Source organism: Chlamydomonas reinhardtii, chromosome 1 (genome assembly GCF_000002595.2).
Source record: "Chlamydomonas reinhardtii strain CC-503 cw92 mt+ chromosome 1, whole genome shotgun sequence".
NCBI classification, from domain to species: domain Eukaryota; kingdom Viridiplantae; phylum Chlorophyta; class Chlorophyceae; order Chlamydomonadales; family Chlamydomonadaceae; genus Chlamydomonas; species Chlamydomonas reinhardtii.
The window spans coordinates 2,384,208-2,397,243 of NC_057004.1; the positions used below are offsets into that span (position 1 = coordinate 2,384,208).

The window sequence follows — 13,036 nt, forward strand, 5'->3', positions numbered from 1 at the left end:
GCATAAGCCTTCTGCAGTGCTCTTGAGCATGGTGTCATCGCGTACCCACCACCTTGACTGCATCTCTGTAGCATCAAAAGACGCGCGAGCCCTATATACAGGAACCCAGATTTTTTCGCGTACTGGCGCAGGCGTCACCGAGTCTCTAGAGCCACGCAGCAGCTGTATGAAGACAGACCCACTACGATTTTGACCTTCCCTTGATTGAGTATACACCAGCGTTCGCAGGTATGGGAACGACCTGACTGGCACGCAACACACCTAACACGTGGCTTACGCTCTCACACGAGGCAGACACGACAGAATACAGAAGGAGGCGACGGGCACTCGAGGAGAAGAAGAAGACTAGACGAGGGATAGAGGGTGAGAGTAGGTGGTGAGGAGGCGGTAGGGAAAGGAGTCTTGGTCGGGACTTGACTTGATACCCCTGGCAGGGAGAACCTGTGTGTCGGGAAGGGAAACGGATCTACACGCAAGCAGAACACTCGCTGACTTGTTGCTAATAGCTGCTATAGCTGACTATTCCAATAGCTAAGGCTGACTTGCTCAGCGTCTCAGGTCTGAGACGCTGAGTGGGAGTTAGAGAGGAAGGCGGGACGGGCAAAGACCGTGTACCGGTAGTATTACTTGACGCTTACAAAGAAGGCACTGGGGTTGGGTCCCGCAGAGCAATCAAACACAGAAACCTAAAGGGCGCGACCGTGCGCCGTGCCTGGCCTACGGCCGGCACTACCTATTCAAAGATTGGAACACAGACAGACGGCTCACTTGAGCATGTGTGACTTGGCAGTCGGTTGGGGGGCTTACTCTTGTACTTGGCTAGGCTCTTGTGGCAATAGCTTGTCACAGCTCGGCGCGGTCAGCCCTTAAGTACTTTTGGGCAACTGCCAACCACCTTCTTCGATGGTGGGTCCAACCCTCAATATGGGGACCACCGGGGCCCAACTGCCGTACTTCACACCTGCGCGCAGTGCACATTCGTAAACAGACCTTCTTCAACGTGAAGTCCACCTCCAACGCCGCGCAGGCGTGGGTCTGTTTGCTTACCTAAATAAACACGCTTAAAGAATAAGAATAACACCTGCACGTACTGGGCTTCTAGGAACGCCGGCTTGCATGCGCATCGGAAACACTGGGAAGTGCCGATTGCCGCGCCGCACAAGCACTCACCCTACACACGCACACGCTCTTACTTGTCCAGCAAATCTTGATCAGTAGTCGCTGCTTGGTGAATAACCTTGAAAGCTCCAAACACGAACCTCGTACAATTTATGAACATAGCTAGGAAACATGGCAGACGCGTTTACACGAAGTCCGCGCTTACCTGCTACAGCTGTAGCATTACCGGGCCTACAGTTGGGCGTCCCCGTCCAACCCTGCACGTGGATGCCATGGCCCGCTCCTAGCAGAACCCACATTAATTAGTCACTCCTCACTGTTAGTTGTCTGCCCTGGGTAATAATCATGGCACACACTCTTTTATCCCAGGCACAGGCAGGGGAGCAAACTGCAAAGCAACCTTTCCTTCAGGAAAACATAGTCGGGATAGTTGGGCTACCACAATCGATTTTTTTGGTCCGGATTGTCCGGTTTGGGTGCATTTGGATGTTGAGATATCACACTATTTTGTTGGTCCCGAGCCAACTTTGTTTTTGCCTTTTTTGTTTAGCACGAACCCACAACATGGGTGCGTGGTGGCACGTACACTTATTTGTGGCACGTGCATATAAAGCACGGGTTATTGCTAGGGCCTGTACCAGGCCTACGTCACTTTCTTGGGGGGAACAAGCAAGCAGGTGGTCCGTACCGATTTTGGCACGGACAACCTCTTATTTATGGGGTGGCGGCACGCACCGTATCTACACATGTCATCATGTCATTTGTCTTCCTTTTTTATTAAATTAGATGGTTGGGGCATTCATTCCACGGGTCGGTAGGGCATTCATACCGGGGACCCGCATACTGACACCCATACCGGGCCTTTAGTTGGAAACACCTATTTTATCTGCTACATTTTCTTATTGCGTTTTTAATTTTTTGGCGCATGTCTCTGGCATTGCGCAGATCTCGCCTGATACCAGGCCAATAATGTTCCGTGCCCAGCCATTGTTTAACACCCATTCCTTGCGACAAGACCGCCCTAACCGGCGCAGTGCCCTGCGCGTAGGAGCATAGGGTGTTTGGCAGGTGGGGGGCGGGCCCGGTCCAGTGGGGCCCACTGGTGGCATGCATTCAAAGCAATTAGTGATGGAGTGCTTGGACTTCGGAGCTTCGGATAACACAGCGGAATGAGGTGAAGCGGATCCGTGCATCATGATTGCAAGCCAACCGCCTGGCATCAGGGTCAAAGAGAGCATTGTAGCGGTATTGGTATGAGAGGCCGGTGGGTCATTAATAGCGCTGACCAGCTGGATATGCCGTGGAAATGGCGGCGCAGCCTTCATCACAGGAATGTCATGCAGATAGCACGAAATCGTATCAAACCCATCTTCTACTCCACAGTCTTCTTGTTTGTTTGTGCCTTTATCCAAGGGCGGAGGGGATCTGTCATCATGCATCCATGGCACAGCAGTGCCATTGGCACCCTGAGCAGAGGGCAACCGTGCTTCAAGTTGGCCCCAAACAACATCTTCCCCGGGGTCAACCATATGCGTGTATGAGCCATTCATCGCCTCACCTTCATTCGTCACTAGGCATGTATCCTGCGCACTTGGGCTTACGGATGCATCGCCTGCGTGGAATGGGAGTGCGGCCACAGCAGGGTCATAGCAGGGGTTGGGGCTATCGTACACCCACGATGGGGGAGAACGTGGGATGTCGCTCTGCAGGGGGTCTCGCAGTGATGCTGCTTCGTTCTCCACATGTTCAGATGTTTGATATTCTTCGTATTCTTCGTCTGCATTGGTATAGTCGCAATCATGCAGGCACTGATCACTCAGATGCACACCCATTTCTGCGGCAAGTGTTTCGACACCATGCCGAAGTTCATCTAGCTTGGCATTCAACCTAGTTATATCATTGCCACTGTTGTCTTTAAAATCTGCTATTAATGTGTTTAACTCTTTTTTCTTGGCCTCGACACGGTAAGCGTGTGAGTTCGTTTGCATGTGTGTTGGGGTTCTTTGTTCAAAGGCTTCCTGTTGCCACCCAAGGTCTTCCACGTATACTGCACAGTCAATGGCTTCGTGGAGGTCAACTGGCTGCATCAGGTATACCTGGCTATATATCCACGGGTGCAGTCCCCGAAGGAAGCCGTACATTTGCATGGTGCCGGGAATGATGTTTAGCCTGTAAAGTAAGTGCAGGAAACGGTCGGAGTAAGAACGCACAGATTGATCATCGTGCTGATGACAGTACGAAAGCTGGGCATGCAATGCACAGTTGCTGATGCCAAACCGATCAAGGAGCGCTCCACGGAACGCTTTCCATGTTTTTAGGTCTAGGCCTCGCTCCCAGGTGCGGGCCTTACAACTGAGACGGCACTTCGCAATATCTAGCTTCATGTGACCATCCCATCCAAACACCCTCCCAAGCCGGTCAATGGTGTTTAGCCAATCGATGGCATCCTCAGTACCTGGGGTGAAGATGGGAATAGCGGCCAAGGAGGCTGGTGTGATGGTGGACCGGTAGCCCGAAGCTGTGGACACGTTCGATTCTGAATCTGAGTCGGCCATTTTGACATGAACCCGTAAAGAACAAAAGGAAGGGGACAGTAGAGTTTCTCAGGACTATTCCCGCAACTCCCCCCACAAAAGACGCGCGAGCCCTATATACAGGAACCCAGATTTTTTCGCGTACTGGCGCAGGCGTCACCGAGTCTCTAGAGCCACGCAGCAGCTGTATGAAGACAGACCCACTACGATTTTGACCTTCCCTTGATTGAGTATACACCAGCGTTCGCAGGTATGGGAACGACCTGACTGGCACGCAACACACCTAACACGTGGCTTACGCTCTCACACGAGGCAGACACGACAGAATACAGAAGGAGGCGACGGGCACTCGAGGAGAAGAAGAAGACTAGACGAGGGATAGAGGGTGAGAGTAGGTGGTGAGGAGGCGGTAGGGAAAGGAGTCTTGGTCGGGACTTGACTTGATACCCCTGGCAGGGAGAACCTGTGTGTCGGGAAGGGAAACGGATCTACACGCAAGCAGAACACTCGCTGACTTGTTGCTAATAGCTGCTATAGCTGACTATTCCAATAGCTAAGGCTGACTTGCTCAGCGTCTCAGGTCTGAGACGCTGAGTGGGAGTTAGAGAGGAAGGCGGGACGGGCAAAGACCGTGTACCGGTAGTATTACTTGACGCTTACAAAGAAGGCACTGGGGTTGGGTCCCGCAGAGCAATCAAACACAGAAACCTAAAGGGCGCGACCGTGCGCCGTGCCTGGCCTACGGCCGGCACTACCTATTCAAAGATTGGAACACAGACAGACGGCTCACTTGAGCATGTGTGACTTGGCAGTCGGTTGGGGGGCTTACTCTTGTACTTGGCTAGGCTCTTGTGGCAATAGCTTGTCACAGCTCGGCGCGGTCAGCCCTTAAGTACTTTTGGGCAACTGCCAACCACCTTCTTCGATGGTGGGTCCAACCCTCAATATGGGGACCACCGGGGCCCAACTGCCGTACTTCACACCTGCGCGCAGTGCACATTCGTAAACAGACCTTCTTCAACGTGAAGTCCACCTCCAACGCCGCGCAGGCGTGGGTCTGTTTGCTTACCTAAATAAACACGCTTAAAGAATAAGAATAACACCTGCACGTACTGGGCTTCTAGGAACGCCGGCTTGCATGCGCATCGGAAACACTGGGAAGTGCCGATTGCCGCGCCGCACAAGCACTCACCCTACACACGCACACGCTCTTACTTGTCCAGCAAATCTTGATCAGTAGTCGCTGCTTGGTGAATAACCTTGAAAGCTCCAAACACGAACCTCGTACAATTTATGAACATAGCTAGGAAACATGGCAGACGCGTTTACACGAAGTCCGCGCTTACCTGCTACATCTCTGTCAACCTCCACTCTAAGCCTCATCATAGGCGACCAACCCGGCGGGCCAAGCTGTCCAGGCCGTCCATTCAGACCATTGCCAGTATATAATGCATGCCGCAACCCGCTGCCTGCCGTGCATTGCGCTGCCGTGCGTCCATGTCTTTGCAGATGTGCCCGGCAGCGCAAGCCCGGCGAGGTGAATGTAGTTAGGGTCTAGAAACCCCAAGCTCAAGGCGGCACCGTGGCCAGTTAACGCACCCACGCTTAACGAATGTATCATACAATAACTTTGTACATATAAATTTGTCCGGCCCCCCTGCTTGCAAACACAGCCACTCACACGTGCACGAGCACTCTCCGCGCCACAAAACAGACTTCCGCCTGTAGTGAATGGCGAGGTCCGGTTCGGCCTGTCTGGCCGCGCGTCGACATTCCATCTATAACACCCCCGTTTATTTTGAATTGTGAACATCAGGCAGCCCTCCCCAACCACACGCCCTGAATCACACAGAGCATGAGAGTGCTTCGTACAACAGATGGAGACTCCAGTGCGACGCTAAATAATGACAGTGTGTCTCCTACACGATGCAGCCAGCCATCAAAGACCAACAGCAACTTCTTGTGCAGAAGTCGGAAACAACAAGCCGACGCCGGTGCTATACACAGCACGCAGGCGTTCAGCTGTCCGAGAGCGCCACCACTTACGTGGTGCCATGCTCAAGTCATGATTTTGTCATGACAGGTCCGGGTCCGAGTTGTTTATCAGATGAAGCTTTTGTTCTTCGCGAGGCAAAACTCGGGCCGCCTCGGGTTCTCAGCAGCCAACTAGGAAGGAAAAAGAATGGATTACTGCCCGATGACGTGGCCAGGACAAGCCGCGTCCATCACACCTTCGGCAGGACTGCGCGCGGATGGGAAGGAAGCACAGGTGCGAGGGTTCAGACAGGGGTGGGCGACACAAGAGCTGCTCCTTCGACTAGTGTGCTTTGGTGTAGAGCGCGGGGAACATGTCACAGCGTGTCGTACTCGTACGTAGTGCCACGCTAGCCCAAAGAACTACCCCCGGGCTCCCTCTCACCGTTTTGCTTGAACGCCGTATTGTCCGCGACATTGACGGGCAGGGAGTAGCGACAGACCACGATCTGTGCGGAGGTGGCGCATGGGGAGGCATGGGTCCGGATGACGCGGGTGTTACGAGGCGGGAGGAGGTGCGGTTGGGAGAGGCGAGTGCTCAGCTGGGTGCGTGGAGCAGCTTAGCAATCAATTGTGCGTTGCGGTGAGTAGGCCGGGCTGATTCCCTCTGATTCCTGGCCTGGAACGGCTGCCTATCTGTCCGGGTGGGCCGAAAGGCGGCGTTGCTTGTGGACACGCTCTCGCAGACCCACCTTGCAGCCCGCGAAGCCACCTGGCATTGCCGCCATGGGCACGTCCGCCCGCGCCACGCCGCAGCCGAAGGAGCGCCCGCCCTTCCACACCATGGCAGTGAAGTGCTGCAGGCCGAAGAATCCCGGGCAGGAATGTGTGGGATGCAGGGATTTCAGGCAAGGAGAAATCAGCAAAAAAACACTAAAAGTAGCGCGCGGGTAAAGTCCTGCAATGTCTCTAGTGAAGGGAGGCATGGAAGGGAGCCTCGCTGCTCTGGCATGCCAGTTGAGCAGCGGCCGCTGCGGCACTCACCCCGACGCCGCGGGGCCAGTTGTAGGTGAAGGCGTTGGCCACGCTGTAGTCGTAGTAGGCCTCCTGCGGGTGGGGGAAGAGGGAGAGGGAACGCAGCAGCGCGCAGGAGACACACGGCTGGCTTAGCTACACTGCTGCAGCCTGTCATGTTCGGGGCGCGCGTGTCAAGTGATAGCGATTGGCGTGATCCTACGCGTGCCCAGCGGGTTTCGACCTCCCCGCACAACGCCGCACACAGCGCCGCCACACAGAATTTGCGGTGTCTGCCGTACAGCGCCGCCCCGCACGCACCTCGCTGTACCAGGCGTTGATGGCCCGCAGGCAGGTGTTGTCGGGCTTGGGATACCTGTGTGCGAAATGAGACACACGTGGCGGTGGAGGTGTCAAAACTCGGCAGGTGGGACCACCGGGTGGGCGGCTCGTTTGGAAAGAGGACACAGGCTGATGTGTGCACGCTCGCGTGTGTGTAAAAATAGGAAAGGAAAGCCCACTCAGGCGACGCCGGAGTTGCGTGTCGTGTGTATATGTGTGTATGTGTTAAAGAGCACAAGGAAAACATTACGCGTAGGACAGTGTATGCGATGCAGAACGGATGTGTGTATGTGTGTATATATATATATATGTGTGTGTGTGTGTATGTGTGTGTGTGCAAGTGTTCAACGGGCGTGAGTAGGCGCCGATGGACTGCAAGTAAACAACTACCACTACACCGCGCACGGCGCCACGTTAGTTGACATCCCTGCGCCCCGCCCCTGGGAGAACTGACTCACTGCGTTGTGGTAAAAAGATTCTCGCCGCCGACGCCGGCGTGGATGAGCGGGCATCCCTTGGGCGCCAGCACCTCGGCATACGCCTGCGCCGCCGCCGCCAGGGTCGGGCTCCACGTCATCGGCGGCGCCTGGTGCCAGCCCCGGTACATGTTGGTGCTGTCGAATACAGCCTGCGCGTCGGGGCAGCCGCCGCCTGTGTGGTAGTGTGTGCGTGGTTGAGTACATGCGTGAGTGAGCTGGAGGTGACTGGGGTTGCAGGGTAAGAGCCAGGGCTGAGTGGGAAAGGACGGGCACGCGGGGATCGATTAGGGCAAAATGCAGCACGGCGGCGCGAAAGGGCAGCTGTGCGTATGATTGACGCTCACCTCCAAGCAGGCCGCTGCCACCACCAGCAGTAGGAATGGGCGGGGGCGGGGACGACCGCTGGACGGGAGGAGGCGGCAATGCGGCGCCTCGCACAATGTTGCTGGGAGGTGGTGGGCGCGGTGGAGGCGGCGGCCGGGGTGGAGGCGGCGGCCTGGGTGGAGGCGGCGACCGGGGTGGAGGCGGCGGCCTGGGTGAGCCACGCAGCGGTGGCGGCGGCCGAGGCGGCTTGGGCGGGCGCGGTGGGGGCTTCATCGTCGGCGGCCGGGGCGGCGGCCGGGGCGGGCGCGGTGGCTTCGGGCTCTTAACTTGGGCTATGTCGCACACAGGGAGGAAGGGGTTCGTGGGATTTGTCAGGATGGTGTGTCAGAACGGTGTGTCAGTCACCCAGGAGTCTGCCCAGATAAGGCTCCCTAATTCTGCAAGCAACATGTGGCGCGAACAGCCTAGTCGCGCTTGGTGTTGAAGCCGGTGTGTTGCAAAGCCGTTTTAGTAGACGACATTCTGTAGACATGCGTGGCATTGTCGCCGCCGCTCGAACGCTGACTGATCAGCGTTCGCGCAAGTGGTAACTATTATCATCAGGAGTCCCAAGCGACTGTGGAGTCTCAGACACCAGCCACGCGCGCGAAGTCGCTACCCATCAGCGCCTGCCATCAGCGGCCCTATGCCGCCAGTGCTTACCAGCCGCCGACGCGCATAGCGTTGTGCCCACAATAACGATGAGTATTAGTGATGCCGGACGCATATTACCGACGGCGGCGGTAGGTCGCCGAGCGGCCGGCTCTACTGTTGTGCGCGTCCGCCGAGCTACCCGGGTACCTTGACTGTTCTACTGACCCAAAAGTATTGCAAGAACTATTAACTTTGCTGAACAATTGTGATCTCACACACTAAGTAATAGCGCAGCTTGAGCTGTCAGACGTCTTTACTGCGCCAGCTGCTTCGGCAAGTCCCTACGCCTCGCTGTTGAGAACGTATGCAAGGATGATCAATTTGTATAAACCGCGATCATAAAACCCAGCTCGGGGAGCGGGGCCGGAGCAACGAATTGCTACGCGTCGAGTTTTCGGCGTATCTCCCCGTCTCCCGCGCGTTACTGAGGACACATGAGTTGCGAGTTGTATATGCGAGATTCAACTATATGACTCAAGTAGTATCTGAAGAGCCACGTGAAATACAGTGCAATGCGGTGTTGTTGCCATTCGGCAAGCGCCAACGCAGCTTCGGAGTCGTCGTCAACAAGCGCCGCTACTCATACACTTGAACTGCGAGCGCACCCTACTAAGATATAAAATCATACAAGGTGCATAGGTTTCGCGCAAGATGCGCCCTTCGCTCAGGAGTCCAAGCGTCCAACGGTGCCGTGCGCCCTCGTGCGCTTTCCGTTCTCTGCGAGCCATTCTGCGAACGCTTTCTGAATTATTCAATAACCCGAAGAAACACAAACTGATTCGTGCTAGGTAAGCAAGTAGACGGGAGCATGAGCTGTACACAGGCGCTGTACCCTGAGCGCACATGACTCCTCGGACCTACCACGACGTACCCGCTCGACACGCTGCAACACCCTTGGCACTCACGCGCTCGCCCGCGACCTACACTGCGCTGTCGCCCGCAATTCACGTGCTCCTCACAATGTGTGCATACAACATACTCGCGGAAGAAACCCACACAGCAGCAAGCAAGGCCAGGCGAGGCACGCCCCTCAAACGCGTCATATGCATCATTGCGCTCACTCCTGTGTGGCGCCGTCGCCTCAATGAAAGTTGTAGTGCTTGTTGATGGGCGCCTTGACGTCCCAGGTGCACGACATGCCTGCACAGCAACACGATAAGGCACAGTCGCGGAGCCACGGCATTAGTCATGCGACTGATTCAGCCTCTATTACGAATGGCCCGGAGCTACTGGCGCGACTGCGCCACGGCCACCCAAGCACCCTGCCAGCCCGCGACAGCGACCCTGCCCATCCCCTCGGCCCCCTCCCCCCGCGAGTGGCCGCACCAACCCCTGCCCTCTTACCCGCAGGGAAGGTCGCCATGTCACCGGCCTTGATCTGCACTGGCTCGCCGCCTGCAGGCACGACAGGACAGCGATGGCATGAGCTCTGCGGCCCGCATGTGTTGCCTCCGCCACACCGGGCGCATACGGTACACATCATAACTACACGAAGAGGACATTGGGAGTGCAACCGTGTTGCTGGGGCGGCGGCTTGCAGTCGCCATTCTGCCAAGAGTGATGTGCCCAGTGGCCCCTGCCAACGCACCGTTGGGGGTCACAATGACGTCGCCCTCCAGCACATAGCAGGTCTCGTTCTCCTGCGCGCCGGCGGGCGCATGTCAGCACGTGCATTACGTGGGGCCAGGCGGTCAGCAGCATCCGTGCCGCTAATGTACGCGTGTGCGCAGCGCAGGCGTGTCGGCTGCCCACGGCAGGTGCGCGGCATGTCACCGAGCGCCGTGCTCATATGGTAGAGCTGGTCTGTGGTGCTGGTCCGGGATGGCAGCCGTCATCTGCTGGTGCGCGCCTGCCAGTATACACTCCCGGGCCCCAGCAGCCCCCTACGTCCGACCCCACTCACCTGATACGTCCTGTAGCCACGAGGTGTACGCGCCGTCCCAGTTACGTCATGCAGACATGCAGCATAAGATATGGGACGGAAAGCAGAGGGTTTGTAAACACTGTGAAGCAGAGTAATTGAGCGCATACGTGGAAACATGACAGTGACACGCCCGTAAACGGCAACGCCAATGCTCGGACTTCCCCACGTTGTGAACGAAGATGAACCGAAATTGCGCATTGGAGAAGGCTACAGCAGTCGTTGCCCGTATCCTATCACCGCTCATGCAGCTGACCAGAGCATGCCCGGCTCTGAAAATTTGCGAGCCGCTTGAGCCGAGCCCCACGCACCAAGGGAACTTTGACACGCCGCAGCCCCAAGTCGGCCAGCTGCGCACGCCCTTGGCCTGCGTGAGCAACAGGAAAATCAAGTCGGGAAGTGCAGCGTGGCCGTACGGCGTGCACCGAACATCAAAACTCCATCGTGTACGTGCTGTTTTCAGGTCGTTACACTGAGCCAGCGGACCGAATGCGACGTGTCCGGGCGCGACAGTGCCGAAACTGTGGACTTGCCGGAGGCAGGATAGGCTGGCGCACGCACGCATGCGCCTCGCCCCACGGCCTCGCCCCTCCAAACATACGCACGGCGACCCTTACCTTGAGCACGTCCTCGGCTGGGTTGCGCTGCACCACGATCTTCATGGCCGCCTTGGCAGAAGAAGCTTGCACCTGGACCTGCGAGCGCGTCCGCCTGCGACCAAGTTCGGCACCATCGTGCTCTCCGAAGGTTCTTTTTGGCCCTGGTTGTGTCAATCGCCCCAACCCAGGGTGCTCCCCTGACGTTATACGCTTCGTATTATCAACATTTCTATAGCGACTCACCGCGCGACCATGTGGGACCTCGCAACGAGCATAGTGTCAATTGCTAGTTGCTTGTAAGTTTCACAGATTCAGCGATGGAACAGGCCAATAGACAAGGCATGGCTTTGCAAAGACGCTGGTCCGAGCCCATGCATTGAACCGACAACGCCCAATCCGCAGCCAATTTGCCACAAAACGTCAAAACCACAGCTCAGAGCCTTCCAAGTTTCAGGAACAGTAGTAATAGTGCGCTCTTCGACCTTTGCGCTAGTTCCCGCGCAACAGTCTTCTTTCAAGCTTGGTTAGGTTGCCCATTTCTTTTGCAGAAGGACAAAGAAAGTATGAGCGGTATTCATCATGCGACCCGAATCACGCCCGGCCATGGCGATATGCTGCAGGGGTGGGGCACTCTCGTAGCTGTTCTCATCGGTCTGCATCTGCTGGCCCTGCTGGCTTGGGTGATTCTAGTCATCGTGAACCCTGCAGCCAAGGACGCCAAGCCCAGCGACAAGCAGGACTAGACAGCTCGCTCAGAGCTACGAGTCAGGAGCTGGACACCTGTGGTGGGACAGCTCTGCAGCTCCTCCGGCTGTCACCAGCCTTGACAAGACCCTGGGGACCAGTCGTCAGGATCGTCCCATAGCTGCCCCATACCCGGGCGCCAGTCGTGGCTCGCAGCGTCGAGTGCAGCCAGCCATATCGCCACTGCGGCAGTAGCTACCGGAGCAGTAGTCACTAACCGGCAGACCAAGCCCTGACACGGCTGATCACCCACAGAGGCAACACCCGCTGAGACTCCGCTTTCCCCGCCGTGAACATGGCCAAGCACGTAATCCTGGGCAAGGAGCACGAGCACCACCCCAAGGACGGCTGGCAGATCTTCGAACTCGACCTCGTGGTTATCCTTGTGGCTTGCCACGGTATCGCCTTCGTCTTCTTCGCATGGCTGCTCTACCGCACCCGTCGGGGCGTGCCCGGCACCCGTACGGGCGGCAAGTGGGCACCGGGCTCGGCGGGGTCGTCTCGGGAGCCGTCGCGTAAGGGCACGACCGGCTTTGAGTGGCGCACGCCGCGGGAGATTCTGGCGGCGCAGCAGAAGGCGCGGCTGGGCAAGGTTTGACGTCGGCACTGCGTGGCTTTTGTCAAGCCGGCTGTAGTACGAGGGAGGAGTTGCGGTGGAGGCGCTATACCTGGAGGTGTGTAGATGAGTGCTGGGGGTGCAGCCGTTGTCGTTGTTACGGGAGGAGCGGGCAAAGGCAAGCTGGCAGGATCCTGGTGAGTTGAAAGGTCCGATCACGTAAATGGATGCATGCGCAGTTCGCACACGCAATTCGGGTGTTGTGCTGCAAAGCTGGTGTGTGTTGCTGGAGACAGCAGGAGGTAATGCTATACCGCCGCGTGGCATTGGGTATCACGGACACGGACAGTGCGCTGCGCGCAAATGCGATGTTGGGTTTGCAACCTCAGCGCCTAGGTGTGGGTGTGTTTGCGAGCTTTAGCGGTTGGTGGCAGAACGTTTGTGCAAACGCGCATATGAACTCAGTTAGCCTTACACCACGGTGCGACAGTACGGATTGGCTGGCCTTGGACTTGACGGTGGGGAGCCGGGAATGCGCTGCATGTATTGATTCCCACTGTCAGGCCAGGGTCAAGCAACAAATGAAGGCGGTGTCCATTCGAATCCGAACGGCAGCACAGCTGGCAGGTGATCGCAGCGTTGCAGCTGAGCTGCGCTTGAATGTAACTGGGGCTAAGTTCCGGCAACTGCCATACGTATTTGCCCGTCTGCCACCCCATCCATTCCAGAGTCCAGGA

The 13,036-nt window shown here is 56.9% G+C and overlaps 3 protein-coding genes across 3 annotated transcripts; 1 reads left to right on the forward strand and 2 right to left on the reverse strand.

The window, feature by feature from the left end:
- Window positions 1-4,297: 4,297 nt before the first annotated feature.
- On the reverse strand, window positions 4,298-8,819 carry CHLRE_01g013100v5 (uncharacterized protein). Its single transcript, XM_001689835.2, has 8 exons — window positions 8,489-8,819; window positions 7,807-8,118; window positions 7,442-7,634; window positions 6,963-7,017; window positions 6,672-6,734; window positions 6,380-6,484; window positions 6,073-6,136; window positions 4,298-5,895 (listed from the first exon to the last, which is right to left on the reverse strand). The coding sequence occupies exons 1-8, from the start codon at window positions 8,550-8,552 to the stop codon at window positions 5,879-5,881; spliced, it is 873 nt and encodes a 290-aa protein (XP_001689887.2). The 5' UTR covers window positions 8,553-8,819; the 3' UTR covers window positions 4,298-5,878.
- A 107-nt stretch (window positions 8,820-8,926) lies between these two features.
- On the reverse strand, window positions 8,927-11,339 carry CHLRE_01g013150v5 (uncharacterized protein). Its single transcript, XM_043058345.1, has 7 exons — window positions 11,243-11,339; window positions 11,018-11,111; window positions 10,712-10,767; window positions 10,383-10,392; window positions 10,068-10,119; window positions 9,824-9,874; window positions 8,927-9,619 (listed from the first exon to the last, which is right to left on the reverse strand). Exons 1-7 carry the CDS (start codon window positions 11,251-11,253, stop codon window positions 9,561-9,563), a joined length of 333 nt encoding a protein of 110 aa, XP_042928259.1. The 5' UTR covers window positions 11,254-11,339; the 3' UTR covers window positions 8,927-9,560.
- A 100-nt stretch (window positions 11,340-11,439) lies between these two features.
- Window positions 11,440-12,977, forward strand: CHLRE_01g013200v5 (uncharacterized protein). The gene has a single exon (XM_043058346.1). The coding sequence runs from the start codon at window positions 12,039-12,041 to the stop codon at window positions 12,339-12,341; it is 303 nt and encodes a 100-aa protein (XP_042928260.1). The 5' UTR covers window positions 11,440-12,038; the 3' UTR covers window positions 12,342-12,977.
- Window positions 12,978-13,036: the final 59 nt, after the last annotated feature.

What these genes read in the sequence shown, in the direction of transcription:
- CHLRE_01g013150v5 (XM_043058345.1), bottom strand. An exon ending in CAGCCGAGGACGTGCTCAAG is followed by an intron (nt 10,768 to 11,017) that starts GTAAGGGTCGCC and finishes TTGCTCACGCAG; the next exon opens with GCCAAGGGCGTGCGCAGCTG. An exon ending in CATGGCGACCTTCCCTGCGG is followed by an intron (nt 9,620 to 9,823) that starts GTAAGAGGGCAG and finishes GTTGCTGTGCAG; the next exon opens with GCATGTCGTGCACCTGGGAC.
- CHLRE_01g013100v5 (XM_001689835.2), bottom strand. Translation starts at nt 8,552, where the DNA reads ATGCGTCCGGCATCACTAATACTCATCGTTATTGTGGGCACAACGCTA. An exon ending in GCTATGCGCGTCGGCGGCTG is followed by an intron (nt 8,119 to 8,488) that starts GTAAGCACTGGC and finishes TGTGCGACATAG; the next exon opens with CCCAAGTTAAGAGCCCGAAG. An exon ending in ACTGGCCCCGCGGCGTCGGG is followed by an intron (nt 6,485 to 6,671) that starts GTGAGTGCCGCA and finishes TTCGGCCTGCAG; the next exon opens with CACTTCACTGCCATGGTGTG.
- CHLRE_01g013200v5 (XM_043058346.1), top strand. Translation starts at nt 12,039, where the DNA reads ATGGCCAAGCACGTAATCCTGGGCAAGGAGCACGAGCACCACCCCAAG.